This window comes from Mastomys coucha, unplaced genomic scaffold, assembly GCF_008632895.1.
Source record: "Mastomys coucha isolate ucsf_1 unplaced genomic scaffold, UCSF_Mcou_1 pScaffold1, whole genome shotgun sequence".
Classification (NCBI taxonomy): domain Eukaryota; kingdom Metazoa; phylum Chordata; class Mammalia; order Rodentia; family Muridae; genus Mastomys; species Mastomys coucha.
In genome coordinates this window covers 41,018,861-41,034,373 of record NW_022196891.1, presented here as the reverse complement: position 1 = coordinate 41,034,373, position 15,513 = coordinate 41,018,861, and the positions used below count along the sequence as shown (strand labels likewise).

At 39.9% G+C, this 15,513-nt stretch overlaps 1 protein-coding gene across 1 annotated transcript; it reads left to right on the top strand.

Annotated features, from left to right (window-relative positions):
- Positions 1-404: 404 nt before the first annotated feature.
- On the top strand, positions 405-3,915 carry Rgs2 (regulator of G protein signaling 2). The gene is made up of 5 exons (XM_031384364.1): positions 405-539; positions 1,537-1,638; positions 1,749-1,810; positions 2,321-2,487; positions 2,732-3,915. The coding sequence occupies exons 1-5, from the start codon at positions 430-432 to the stop codon at positions 2,924-2,926; spliced, it is 636 nt and encodes a 211-aa protein (XP_031240224.1). The 5' UTR covers positions 405-429; the 3' UTR covers positions 2,927-3,915.
- The last annotated feature ends 11,598 nt before the right edge of the window (positions 3,916-15,513 follow it).

Genomic DNA, 15,513 nt, shown 5'->3' with positions numbered 1-15,513 from the left:
GTGCTGAGTGCAGCCAGCAGGGCTCTCCCCATCCCGCTGCAGGTTGTAAGTGTACGGATGAACAATAGATAAAAGATACGGTCTTAACTCAAGGAAAAGCCACGAACACGGAGACCCTTCACGACTGTGGCCGCCCGAACTGCCTAACAGCGAGCGTTCTCTATCCCCACCCGCCACCTCCCACCCTGTGTGCGCACGAGGATGCGGCGCCTACGTCAACAGCGCCCTCGCTTCCAGACCCTTCGGCGGCTGCCCTGAGTGCCGCAGGCCCGCGCGACCCCGCCCTCATGCCTTCTGCAGCGAGCCAATCCGCGCTCTCTAGGGGAGTGGCTGGCGCGTCCAGGCCCCGCCCCCGTGCCGCCGCCCGCCTTAAAAGCCCGCGGCGCGCTCCCGGCCTCAAACAGCTGCGGTGGCCACGGGAGTCTGAGAATGCAAAGTGCCATGTTCCTGGCTGTCCAGCACGACTGCGTACCCATGGACAAGAGCGCAGGCAACGGCCCCAAGGTCGAGGAGAAGCGAGAGAAAATGAAGCGAACACTGTGAGTACGCCCTCTCTCCCGAAGAGCTTTTCACACCCTGCCTGCTTTTACTGCTAGGGACCGACCTTCCCTCGATCTCGGCTTTGAATACTCTAGTCTGCGCCTCTGCAGAGAAAATGTGGGGGTTTGGGGGGCGGGGGGAGGGAGGAGGAAAAGTTAGCTTGCTTTAGATAGGGTGGTATGTGCTTTTTACTATGTGAGCTCAGAGAGTTTAGGAATTATAGGAAATGGTTGAAGAAGGTGGCGGAAGATGGGCTGAGAAGGGCTTTTTGTTCTGCATTTAAGGTAGCATCAGAATCCTGCAGCTGAATAACGTCCACCGGCGCCCGTACGGTGCATTGTTAGTTCTGAGCTGCTTGCATAGCTGCTGGGTGGAGATGTTTGAGTTGATTCTCGGTGTATGAGATCCATTTTTAAATCATAAAGTAGGGCTCACCCAGTCACGACTATGGAATGAGTAATTTGCTCTGCAGTATCTGCTGCGGAGAAGCACTGTGGGCGGTCGCAGAAGGGAGCCAGGGAATCCATCATACACACACACACACACACACACACACACACACACACACACACACACACACACACACACACACACACCCCTCTATGCATTGTCTCTGGTATAGTCCAGACCCTCCTGCCTCCAGTGCAGAAAGGGAAGAAACATCAGCTGGGTCAAGACGACCGTTCTTCAATCATAAAATGTCAGCAAGTTGTAGTTTAACCATGCACAAAAACTGCTACCTGTTTATTAGGTCAGAAATAACTTGTGAAAAATTTTAAAATACCCTAGCTGTTATGTAGCCCTGTCCTGCTTGTAAAGCTCGTTATAGTAAGAGGGAAGGATAAGAATGTGTTCGATACACAAGGTGCTGGGTTTAAATGCTAAGAGGGTGAAACTCATTGTCTGCTTTGTTTGTCAGCTACTGCAGCTGATGGCAATCTTAACATTCAAGAATTGCCACTTGAACGATATTTTTCCTCTCTCTCTCTCTTCCAGCTTAAAGGACTGGAAGACCCGTTTGAGCTACTTCTTGCAGCATTCTTCTACTCCTGGGAAGCCGAAAACTGGCAAGAAAAGCAAACAGCAAACTTTTATCAAGTAAGTTTCGAATCCTGTAGCTACAGAGATGAATATCTAGCCGAGCCAAGTGAACAGGAAAGGGGAACCGTCATGTGTGGTGAGGCTCATGTGCGGAACTTCTCTTGCAGGCCTTCTCCTGAGGAAGCGTTGCTCTGGGCAGAAGCATTTGACGAACTGCTGGCCAGTAAATGTAAGTTTATCTCTTGACTGTTAGTCTCTTACCAATATCTCAAAAGCCTAGAAATGTTGCCTTCACACCTCAACATGAGCAGTTCGCAAGAAGTGCATTAGACATCACCACCACCGACAGAACAAAGCCTGTTTCTCTTTCTCTTATTTCACTGGGGAAAAAGGAGGTAGTCACCTCAGGTGGAGAACAAAAATTAGCCTAAAACTTAAAATGCCAGTTATTCACAGCTATGGTTGAGTCAGCTTTTCCATTGCATAGAATATTTTCAAAAGCCCTAGTTCCTAGTGAACTTTCAGCAGCCCCGGTCCTGCGTTGACAGCGAAGTTAAGTATACTTTTTGTTGCAGACTACAAACTTAAGCATTTTGCTTACTGGCATCTTAGTGCTTAAAGAGCCAGACTTCGAGAATGACAGGCTTGAATGAAGTCTAGGAAACTAATCATTTTGTGCTAGAAGAACCGTGTGTGTAATTCGGTCATTCCATTCATACTGCTTTTCTTCTGCTTCCAGATGGACTTGCTGCATTCAGGGCGTTTTTAAAGTCCGAGTTCTGTGAAGAAAATATTGAATTCTGGTTGGCTTGCGAAGACTTCAAAAAAACCAAATCACCCCAAAAGCTATCCTCAAAAGCGAGGAAAATCTATACCGACTTCATAGAGAAGGAGGCGCCCAAAGAGGTAAGAGAACAGCTTCCTCAGGTCATCTGCAACGCTGTAGCGAAACACTAAACCTGAACACACCACACTCAAGCGCAAGTGACATGAGTCCTGCATGGTTCTCACCCCAGCTGTCCTAACATTTAAGTTTCTCCAAAAGTGACCGTTATAACTGATCACAAATTACACCTTCATAGTTTATTATTGAGCACCGACTTGTAGTGTTGAATAGCAAATAAATGGAGTTTTTGTTTTATTCTTTCAGATAAACATAGACTTTCAAACGAAAACTCTGATTGCCCAAAATATCCAAGAGGCTACAAGTGGCTGCTTCACCACAGCCCAGAAGAGGGTATACAGCTTGATGGAGAACAATTCTTATCCTCGGTTCTTGGAGTCAGAATTCTACCAGGACTTGTGTAAAAAGCCACAGATCGCCACGGAGCCCCATGCTACATGAGACGAGGAGCCCCCACCCCACCAAGGACATTCCATTTTGTCTCCCAAGAGCAAAGGCTGTGACCTGCCAGAAGAAAAAAATCAAAAAACAAAACTGACCTTGAGTTCAGCCTGAGTGTTAGGAAAACATCGCTCAGAACTATTGATTCAATGTTGGGTAGTGAATCAGGAAGCCAGCAACCTAGGAGAGGCTCTGTGTGAGAATGGCTTCCCTTGATGTGTGAAGAACAGAGGGAGGGAGCAGGCTTCTGAGTGTGCTCTTCCTCGTCAGGAAAGCAGGGTCTGAGATGAAAGATCCAGTGGAATGTTGTTGGAGCATTTCAAATCAATAGGTCTGGGATTATGTGGCCTTAGCTAGCTGGCTGTACACCTTCCCCTAAACTCATCCGTGTTACCACATAGTGGTGTTAGTTCTAGTTTTAATATTTTAGTACTAAGTAACATTACAATGTTTACTGTGTGCAAGGGTGTTGATGTTCTTAGGACTAGTGTGTCACATATCACTGAAAGTGAGAAGTATGTTTGCATTGTTAAATGGTGTGTGTGGTGGACTGAATGCCGTGCCATGCTGTAGAACCAGCGTCTGTTACGAGTGCCAAAAACTGTCTTGCGGGCAGCTAAACTTTGAAGTGGTTTTTGAATACTTTTAATAAATTTATTTTGCTAAATAATGTCATTGAACATCTGGAAGTCCCAATGTGGTTCTGTTGTTTTGGTTTCAGTAACTGGAAATATGTCAGCTAGAAGAGAAAACAACTTTCTAGCAAAGAGGTATCTAGCAAAGAGGTATCGGTGTGGATCAATTGTTGTACCTGTCCACTGAGAAATCAATAAATAGCCCTGAGAAGTGAGAAATGATTGCTTCAAGGAAGACGTTCTCCTTAAACCTATAGACATTATGTAGTCTTAAGAAAATCAGACCACATTCCTAGGACCACTCATTGTGAAAGTCAAATGTGTTATTTAATAAAAGAAAAAGAATAAAAAAGAGCATTGACCTGTGTGTTAAGGACCAGCTAAATATTAGTAAGTAAAGTTACATGGCCAGGCAGCCTAAGAAAAGGAAAAGGTTCATGTAAATGTGGGCCTGCCTGGTGAATGCTTGGTTCCAGATACCTGGCAAGAACCTGATCAGTTCTTTCTTCCCTGGTGGGGCAATACAAAAGTCCCAGGTTTCCTGCACCACCTGCCTTCATTTGGCTAATAATCTCTGCTATTCTGGATAACACTCTGCTATTCTGGATAATCTCTGCTATTCTGGATAAGAAGAGAGCAGGTGCTTTGCTTAGGCTAAATGCAGGAATACATTCTAGCTGAAAAAAGCCTTCATTCTGGCTAATTTGGAGGAATTCCTTTTCTGAAGCAAACTTTCTATGCCTGGAGCAGTTTTTGCAAATTAGAGGACATGGGGGGGGGGCGGGGACAGGCACCCTCAGCTTGAAATTGGAAGACCTTAAGTAATGACATCCCAGAGCTTTGTGACCCTAAGAGTACCAGCTTGATACCCTGGTCCCTCCCTGGATACCTCTCTACCCATCTCCCTGATATCTCTAGACAATAAGGGGTACTCTAGAAATGAGGAACATTAAAAAGGTGAGGATTTTTTCTATTTGCCAAAGGCAAATGGCCCACAGTATTATAAATGCTATGCCTTTATGACTACCCTAATTCATACCTTTAACCAGATGTCTGGAACCAGCACAAGGACAGGAGGGGACCCTTGGCTCATTTCTGTATCACCAGAAGCCAGAATAACAGGTACAGAATAAATACTGTTGTCATAAGTGAGTTCTGAATTCACTGAAACAGTGACACTGTGGTGGAAATATGCCACAAATGTCAGGTCTGTATAGTGCTTAATTCATAAAGGCTTTGCCTAACAAATCCACTTTGCCACCAAGTCCTGTTTACCTCACACTCTGTGCAGCTTTTCCTCACTCCCCCAATCTGATGGAAGATGCCACCATGCCTGCAGTTAACCCACCACCCTCTGCTACCTCCTACACATAATATATTTCCTTCTTAACTCTAGGGATACTTTCAACACACAAACCTGATCTTGCCTCCTGTCACTTAGCAACCCCTGATGGGTATCCTGAATGTTAAGATGAAAGCAGCATCCCTAACATAGCATAACCCTGCAGCGCTGGCTTCCTCTTATGTTCCAAAATGTACACAATCCCTTGCACCAGCATCGCTGGCTGCCTTCCATTTGCTTGAAGATGCTATGTCCCTCAGCCCCAGGGAATCTTTCCATCTAATGGTTCCTCTCTGCACAGTGTAATTTTAGCTCTTGCTCACCACACACCTATCAATGCAATTACCACTTCCCCAAGGAAGTGGACTCTGACCCCCTTACTTAGACCACATCTTGTTTTAGATGTTGTCACAGCACTGGGTTCTATAGTTTACTACTTAATAAAGGTATTTCTCATTACTTTTCATAATTGTTTGATAATTTTAACTTTTCCAGTTAGATTATGAAAAGCACAAATGAAGATCCTGTGCTTTCTTTTTTTCTCTGCAGATTCCAGCATGTGTTATACAACATGAGCAGGATGGATGGATGAATGATGGATGGATGGGTGGATGGGTGGTGAATGTTGGAAGAACCTATATGGAATTAGTGAGATAAAAAGTATCTGTCGATGAACAGAAAGATAAAGACAAATTTCACTAGGGATTTTTTTGTTTGTTTGTTGATAGGTGGGGTTTTTCAAGGTTTGTTGTTTGCTTATTTAAAGAAGAGATCAGATTATAATTTCCAAGCTAGTCCTAAACTCCTAAGGTTGGATGATTCCCCTGTCTCAGGCTCTGTAGTATATGGGGCTACAGGCATATTTCACTATACTCAGCTTTTTTTTTAAGTGCAAAATTTGAAAAGTCAAGTCTCAAATGGGAATGGTTGTAGATATTTTCAGAACTTTTTCATTTGACAATCAATCAATAAATATTTTTAACTAGGCATATTCCCCATGGCATTTGTCCTTTGGTAGAAAGAAAAAGCCAGTAACAAAAATAATAAATAAATCAAAAGTTCTGACTTGCAATGCTTCTGAAAGCACGAGCTTTATTGAGATGGTATTTTCCATGGCCTCTTGTGTGGAACAAACTGAAACAGATTTCAGATTAGAAACCACATACCTCCACAAATAAGTTTAACTTACTGTTCCAGTTTCCCACAGTTCAAACACTCTGGAAAGACAGCCCATTCATTTTGATAATTCTTCACTGTGAATGTATTTTAATGCCAAAGATATAGTCATCTTACACAATCACAATGAAATAAATATAGCAAAAGTTGTTTTTATTGTCATGTGAGTACAGTGGGACAACAAAAAACTTTCAGTGAAATCACTGAAAATTTAATAGGAAAAACTTGTGTGGTGCTTCTGTGTTGTCTGTAGTATTCCATCATTTGGGTCTGGAGAATAAGAAAAGGAAGAAGCTGGGAGCTTCTCTTAGGAGGAGGGTCATTAGAGGATGCGGAGATGAGAAGCCTGCCCTGTGCCAAACACCGTTTTCCTAACTTAGTCTGAAATTGCATCTGAGTGGTTAGTCTGAGCTACAAAGAGCATTACCATCACCAACAGACAACCTTTGTCAGGTCTGGTTCAGAGGCTCTTTGATGTATGTAGTCCTTTTTTTGTGAGTCTTGTAATCAGTTGTCATTCTTGGCTGAAGAGCAGTTTGGAGTTACTTAATGCGATGACAACAACCTAGAAGTTCTTCTGTGACCTACAGGATAGAAGAGGTAGTCTAAGGCCACAGCATGGAGTAAAGGACTGGTATTAACCATTTTTTATCCATGGCCCAGAATGACCAACACACAATGTTAAAGGGTAAGATGCAAAGGAAGTGCAGGAGGTGGAGGGCCTTGAATAGTAAAGGTTAAGATTTTATCATGAGCTCAGTAGACACCAAACTTAACTAAAATTTATAGAAATAACTCAGACAGCAATGTGAAGATTGAAAGTATGGAAATGTGGAAGTTAGTTAAAAGATTGTAGTTTCTTAGGTTAGTTATGAAATTCTACCAGTCTACACCAGAACATATGCAAATAATTCCATTTAGCTTATATTAAGTTACACATTTATCTATTCTGTGCAAAGCACTGATGTAAGCCACAAGGAAATTGATGAAAACATGTACTCCCTGTTCTCCAAGTAGCACCAATTAGGTAAGTGATAAAATACATATTAAAATATATATATATGTATATATGTGTATATATATATGTATATACATATATATATCCAGGTATGGTGGCATGGTTAATATTACCAGTTGGCATGATGACAGAGGAAGGTTGAGAGTTCAGTTGTATAAAATGAAGGAAGGAAGGAAGGAAAGAAGGAAAGAAGAAAGGAGGGAGGGAGGAGGAGAAAGAAAAGAGGAAAGAAAGAGAAAGAAGGGCACTTTGGATTTAAATAACATGAAGGATTTTGTAAATAAAGAGAGGATATATTCAGGAAGGAGAAATGATTTAAAAGGGGAACCACGGGATTACATCTTCATTTTAAGACAATAATTTGGAAGGCAGGTATTTTGAAGGGAAACATTTGAAGCTTACTGTTGACTTTAGTTTTGGCAAATGTTTCTGAGTACAGAGAATGTACAAGACTAGACCACATGACCCCCTGTTGTGAGAGGCAGATGCAAAGCAGAACTCAAATGCTGCATTCAACTTCATTGTTTAATCTTTATGCATTTTAATTAAAATAGAACTATACCACTTTCCACCTTCCCTTTCATCTCTCTAGCCTCTCCCAGGTACCCTCACTTCAACCCTTTTCATTAACCCCACCCAAATCCTCAAATTGATAGCCTCTTTTTCTTAATTATTGTTGTTACATACCTGTATGTATATTTATTATACATGTGCACAAACATATAAATTCAACCGGTTGAATCTGTTTTTGATATTTATGTGTATATGGTTTCAGGGCTGACCACTTTATATGAGATAAGTCATAAGAGGACTCATCTCTGGGAGAGGCTAATTCTCCTGTCCTGGCAGTCATTAGTTCTCTTTAGTTCTTTGTCTAGGGATGGGATCTATGACATTTATCCCCTTTCCTGTAGCTTGATATATCTACTGTCCCATATAGCTCATGCAGCCATTTCTAGGGAAGACTGTTTAACCTAAGACTTCTAGGTATCCAGGCTAGACAATCTTTCTGACCCCCCTTCTTATATGTTCCCTGAGCCACAGATTCAGGAGCAGAATCTCCGGAGGCTATGCTCCTCATGATCCATTGATCTCTGTACTGTGTCCATTGCAGTTTTCTATAATGGTCTCTATTTGCTGAGAAGAGAAGAAATACTTTTATGGGAAAGGTATTAGTTATCCTTATACCCACTATCTGTGTACATATAGTAAGGAATTAATTATATGCTGGTTTAGTAAAGTGGTGGTAGCAAGCTCTTTCCTAAGATCTATGACCTCAGTAGGAATTTGGTTGGGTTTATATACCAAAGGAAGCTTTCTGAACAGAACCAATGGGGGCAGAGTTAGCCACCATAGACACATGCTGGTCTAACGAGCTACAGATGCACAGAAGGGCAAAAGAAACTTTTTCCTTAAACTGGTAAGGTATTAAGTTTTAAAACAGTAAAAAAGAAAGGAAAATGAGTATAAAATTCATAGGAAGAAATAGTTACTTTGAAAATAAGAAAGTAATTTTTCAGAAGGAAGGAGAGAGAGTTAGAAACTGAAAAAAAAAAAGAGTGCTTTTTGTGTTAAAAATAGAGAAACACAATGGCACTGGGCATCTGGATTCCATATAATTTTGCTATACTTATCAACATAGAAATAATTATTTTTTTCAATAAGAATTATAATTTTGTATATCCTCTTTAGGAGAGATCAGAATAAGACAGACTTAGAGAAAGAAGAGACTGAGAAATTGCATGCTGGATTAGAAGCCATAGAAGAGAGGTTAGAGTATGCTTTCTATCAGAATAAAGAACCTTCAAAAGAATCATGTCTGAAACCTCTGATAACAAAAAAGAGATAATTCCAGGTGAAAAAAAAATCTACAAAGGCTTGAGGAATTAGAATGGTAACTATAGAGATGTAATAAATTGAGGTAAGGATCCAGATTCGACTTATTTATGCAATGTCATACAATAGATTTTGTTTCATTTTATAGAATTAAGATGTGTATGTATGTTGTTACACCATACTACTAATACATGTTCAGAATTCCAATGGACTTTTGCCTCGAATTCTGAAAATGATGATTCTGAGATTGCACAGTTATTAGAGATAATAGCTATCTTAGAGATGCCTTTTCAGATTAAAACTGATGATGCTCAGACATGTCTATCCAATAAGATAAAATAATTTTTAAACATTATGGCATAAGCTCTGTTACAGATATAGCTTACAATCCTAAAGGTCAAGCAATTATGGAGACATCTAACAAAAATACAAATAAAATGCCCATAGAACAGAAGGATGATATGGAATTTTCCAAGGATAGATTAAGTAATGCTCTATTGATTTTAAAATTTTTAAATGTCAATGAAACAGATGACATAACTGTGAAAATACACTGGATTTTAGAAAGGACTCTTGAATTAGATCGGTATAAGTATATGATATCCTCAAAGTGGAAAACAGGAAAGACGTTATGTTGGGGAAGAGAATATGCTCTTGTTTCAACAGAAAGAGAAAAGCTCTGGATTTCTTTATATCAAGTTGATATAAGTCAGATATGACAGAGGGAGACCCCCCAAAGATCTTGAGTACAGACAAGAAAAAAAATCCTGAAAACAAATAACAGATAACTTGTATGCTGATCCTCCTACAAGGGATCTCTGAGACAGGCAGGGACATGAGAATGTCTCCAGCTAGAACTTCAGCTATGCATAGCGAATAAATCTTATTAGCTATAGAATCCGCAGGACCTGGCAGGCCATCCTTCATATGGCATGGATGAAAATGCGTATTACTGTCTGGTCATTCAATCCAAACCAACTTATAAAGGATGATATTTTTTCACTGCTCTAACAAAGAGCAAAGAAACATCTTCAACTGATTTCTGCACACTACATATTCCACATTTGTGCTAATTCAAAAATATACAATACCATTGAAAGTGTGTTTGTTCACAAAGGAAACAACCAGAAAAGCAAGCCTGACAAGAAACACCTTGAGGATGCTGAAAAGGATGTCGAAACACTGAGATGTATTTATTCCAGCATCCTGCCTGATCCAACCTCAGACTGCCTTGATAGATTTGATTGTTCCAGTTAGGACTTCATTTAAGCCTGCATTTTCACTGTGTGCAAAGATTGAACGATGAATGCTACAATTAGTTTTCTTAAGACTGACCATTATCCTAATTTGGAGGAGAGATGCAAAGAGAAAATGATACCACAAATCAACAGGAAGCAATTTTAAAAGAGCAGATCCCATATTCCCAAGAGCTGGGGTAGATGGTTTTTGGTCATCCATAGGATGGTGGATGGTTGTCGTCATTAAAGGGAAGTTATTTGGAGGTTGTTAATGGTCTTGGATCAGGGAGAAAAGAAAATATAAGAGGTTAGATTCATGGGGTTCTCTCTTCTTTCCCCCCTTTATCTTTCTGTCTCTCTTATCTAATGTTGGGGGGAGGGAAGAGAAGGAATGGAGAGAGAAAGGGGGAATATAGAATAAGAATAATAGGAATAGTTTTTTTTTAATGAAATACTTTTAGTTTATTAAACACAGGCTTTCCTAAGCCCTGAGTGCCTGTGGGTATTTGAAAGTTGAAGGTAACCCCAAGCTACCACAAATGTAATTTCTCCCGTGTCCTGACATTCCTGCCCCAACCCCATGCTCCTGCCCTGGGGCATCATGGGAGATGAGGGACATAAAGTAACTCCTAGCCACCAGACAACAGAGGAAATGGGGGGTCGGAGGCGCAGGACGCTGGGAGAGGCTCCCAGAACCCCTCTAAAAGTATATGAAGTTCCCATTACCCAGAGCCATGGAGGGCATTTCTACACCCCTGGGCTGCTCAAAGTTTACCGAATCAGTTCCCTGTAGATTATTGAATCTACTATTAAAGTATTAGAGCTATTACTAGCCAAAAAACTTACATTGGTATAGATTTTTGTATATTGATGCGAAATCGAGGTTATATTTTGCTACAACATACTGCTTGAAGTACCTAGGTGATTTTTTTAATTCAATATTAAGTTCCAGTTCTTTTAAAAAGCTGCTATTATAAACTGTTTAGGATAATTAAGTAAGTAATGCAAGTTAATAGTTAGTCAAACTTATGGTCATGTCAGATAGTTAAGTATAGCAATATGCCTTCTAGGCATTACTATCTGTATTGAACAGATAGTAAATAGCTAGTAACGATCAACATTTGCCAATTCAGATATACTAGATAAATACATGGTCTTCAAGAACCTGAGACCTACAGAAAAATGGCATTTTAAGATTTTATTAGTTTAAGGGCTTTTTGACTATGAGATGTGTGGGCTCCTAGCAGCACCCTTCTTTACTTCAAAGAATATGATAAGCATCAAAGAATATCCTTACGTAGTTTCCTTCGAATGTGGTGGCAGACTGCCGCTAGGCAAGAAAGTGCTCCTGCGTCTTCTGCAAACAGAATGCTGCCCGAAGTTGACAACGGGATGCAGAGAAGTCAACTGCTGAGCTTTACAAGAACAGAGTAGGCAAGTCCTTCATAATTCTTGCTTCACAGAAAAATCTGTCAGACATACTGGGCCCGAAGGCTGAAGATAGATGCTCCAATGTCATAGAGGAATTTTGCAGAATCATGTCAGATACCCAACTGTCTGTCATTTCTTTCATTTTGGAAGCTGCTTACCTGCAATTCCTACATTCTCAGATAATATTTATTACTTCTCAAGTCACCGATGGAGTTGAAGACTAGATAATATTTAGTCTCACAATAAAAATTTAAGTTGTTTAGCATTTAAGAAATTATTTTTAGGTATAAGAAGGTGTTTTTAGATTGTTTTGAGTTCCTGTTCTGACTTCCTTCAATGCTGGACCAAAATGTGGAAGTGTGAGCCAAATAAACCCTTTCCTCCCAACTTGCTTTTCTGGTCATGGTGTTTCATTGCAGAAATAGGAACATGAACTAAGACAACAACTTAAAGAAGAAAGATGTATTTTGCTCAGGTTTTCAGAGGTACATGTAAGTAGCTGATCAGATAATTGCATTGTTTTTATTTTCCATAGCAAATATCATGACAGAAGGGCAAGGTGAAAGAAAGCTTTTTATACCATAACAAGTCAGGAAGCAGATGAGACAAGACTAGACCTCCTAAAACATGATCAAATTATGAATGCATGCACGTTATCTGCCTCATTCAGTGCTGCCATTTCCTTCTTCAGACAGACAGACAGAGGGAAGATACCTCTTTTATGAAGGAGCAGTTAAGGAGACTGGCCCTTACTGTGGCCAAAAATTAATTAACTAACAAGGAAGGAGTCAAGACTAAGAAGAGCAATCATATTAGTTTGAAGGTGGCAGAGCAGCACAATTATAGGAAGTAACTTAGAACTAAGGGGAATACACTAGTTAATACAGTAGTAAAAGCTTAGTGTGGATGATAGGATTTCTCAGTTAAGTACACAGATTCAGACTTGAAGGTAAGCAATCAAAGACACAGGGACACTGAATGGAATTAGGGAATAAAGATACAATGGATATGTTCTATAGCAAGCAGGAGATGTCTACTTAAAACATAGCCTGCTACTTTACTCCAGAATAATTTTATAGATCGAGAATGTGAAAACTAAAATTTGATTTCATCACATTCTAACTTAGCTCTGGTTTTCTCTATTTCTATGCTCAGAAAATTTTAAGAACTCTCTGACATGGTAAATTGATGGGCCAAAGGCTAAAACATTTCTAGATTTCAATTTGGTTTTTCTGCCCACTTGACCTTATATCCTGATATTGACCAGAAGCACTTGACACTGGGTTTTCTTGTCAGTTTTCTACAATAACTAGATGAAACACTGCACCTTACACGCAGCTGCTTTCTCTTCCCCTAAATGTTACTTATTCTTCAAGGAACAGATGAAGTTTCGACTTTGTGAAATTTTCCTAAGTGCACATCTGTTTTATACTCCAATGAAATGATCAACAATGACCAGTATGACTTTTTGTGCTTAATTTTAAGAGTAACTAGAATTGTCCAGATAGGAAAGATTTAGTCCAAATTCATGGGCTTTGACTGAGTGATTAACTCACAAATCCTCCAATAAGTATGTATGTAATAACAAATGATTTCAGTTAAATATGCCAAACTCATTTGCAGCAAAAATAAGTTCATGATTCTACATAATTTTCCTCTTGACTCTGTATGCCTGCCTTACAAATTTAGAGACCTTTAAATCATGTGGGGTTTGAATAAGGTCTTAGTGTTTGATTTTTTCAAATTCCAAAATCATCTGTTATTTATATATTTTAAAAAGTGCACTGAGCCATAGGCAAACTTCCTGGAGAGCAAGGCTAAATAAAACAAGTCTATTTATTTAGCTTGAGTATATCTTAGACATGTACAGACGTCACATCATAATCAAAATAATAAATAATGAAATATTGCCAAAAATATTAAGTAGAAGCTATTGCCTGGTGATCCCTTTCGGAGTGGGGGCCAGCCCAGAGTGGTAGCTGTTGTTGTTCTATTTTGTTTTAACTTGTTGTATTGATGTTTGATGCGCTTGGAGCTTGCAATCTTTTAGGCCTATTTCCAGCCCTATTTCAAATCGCTCTCTCAGTCTTAAGCTTCAGAATGTAATCTCAGGTAATCGACAGTGACAGCATTTTGAGACAGTGCCATTGAGCACTGTTGAAAATTGCACATTTACAGGAGCTTAGTGTAGTCTGGCAATGGCAGGATAACAACCTTTGGTTCGGAAACAGAGTGGTATTTTTTTTCCCGTTGATGAGGAAGCTTGAGATATTGATCTTCATTTGGCACAGGGCCTCATGGAGGATAGCTCTCTCGTAGAAGTAGACATTAATCATTGGAACATAAATGTCAGGGCTGCAAGTTCTACTTCTTTCAAATGTTTTCAATTTGTTGCAGGTTCCAGAGACACAAATGCTGCAAGGTTTAAGTCATCAAGCTTTAAGAGTAATGTAGTGTGACTGTGTAACCATTTTAGAAATAATTTTGATTGATCATGACTCATGTGAAGGAAGACATGGTTTTGTTAAAAAAAAAAAAAAAAAAAAAAAAGCTTAGGAATATCCCGTAGTATCAAACAATGCTCAATGCTAAGTACCCCTTTGGACTGGTGTGTTTATCTTACTGTCACTGTACAGTTAGCTCATGACTCTGTATTTGGGATTCCAGGATTTGTCTAAATTTGATCCTGACTGAATGGACTATTGTCTTTATGCAGTCAAGCATGGCTGTTGTTAGGTTTGGCAGCTGCAAGGTTCAGTTCATTGTGGGGGAGGGGAGGAAACAAACTCCAACTTTTCCAGAGGAGAGGAGCTATGCTAATAGACCATGACTGATCTAGTCTTTCCCTCTCAATGAAGAATTTGGTATCAATAGAGAAGTATTTGTTTGGGGTTAGGGATTTAGCCTAGTAGTAGAATGCTTGCCTAGTAAGCGCAAGGTCCTGGGTTTGGTCCTCAGCTCTAGAGAGAGAGAGACAGAGACAGACAGACAGAGAGAGAGAGAGGGAGAGAGAGAGAGAGAGGGAGGTATCTGTTCAGTCTGTTTTAAATGGATTACTGAATCTTCACATGAATCTTCCATCAAATGTGTGCTTTGCAACATCATCTTGTCATCTATAGTTTCCTCATCTAAACAAACGTTTTCAGTTTTTATGAACTCTAAAAATTACCTGTTTTTCATCTTTTGAATTTTGCTCTTGATATTAAGCCTAGGAACACCTTGTCCAGTCCTAGGTCCCAAGAATTTTCTCAAATTTTTATATTAAAGTTTTACCTAAAGGTTAATTCCTTACATTTAATAAGATGAGCCGTTTGTATTAATTTTTACCTAAAGTGTAAAATGGGTTTGTTTTGTTCTTATTGTGATTGTTGTTTGCCTATAGCTGTTTAGTTATCTACTCAACCTTTCTCTTTAAAGTCTCCCCTTACCTTCTATTTTCCCCAGAGGCAAGGCATTACTCAGAACAGCAGCCCCGTTAAAGGAGGAAAGCTAGTTCCAACTGGATGTTGTAAAAGAGATGCAGATCCAAACCAGCAAGCTGCAAGACATAGAACTGACCAGGGAAGATGCTCAAGAAGGAATATGAAAGAAGCAAGATGCCTTGTGTTTTTCTGTGCTAACAACTGCCAGATCTTAGGGCTTGGAAGCATGACCTTGCATTTGAACTGTTGAGTCTAGACTTTGGAGTAAAGCTGAAAAAGTGAGCTAAGCAATCATTTAGAAGAAAGGACTAATCAGATGCCTACTACCTTTAAACAAGTGGAAGAGATTTAGACCAGGCTGTGTGTGGCCACCAGTCTGCTGATTAGGATAACTAGCTAGCATGACTTAACTAGGTTTCTATTGCCGGGATAAAACACCAAGACCAAGACCAACTGGCGAGGAAAGGGTTTACTTCGACTTTCAACTTA

Bases quoted from the DNA above. Each gene is read 5' to 3' on its own strand.
- Rgs2 (XM_031384364.1), top strand. From the start codon at position 430: ATGCAAAGTGCCATGTTCCTGGCTGTCCAGCACGACTGCGTACCCATG. The intron at 1,811-2,320 runs GTAAGTTTATCT...TTCTGCTTCCAG, and splicing joins CGAACTGCTGGCCAGTAAAT to ATGGACTTGCTGCATTCAGG. The intron at 2,488-2,731 runs GTAAGAGAACAG...TTATTCTTTCAG, and splicing joins AGAAGGAGGCGCCCAAAGAG to ATAAACATAGACTTTCAAAC.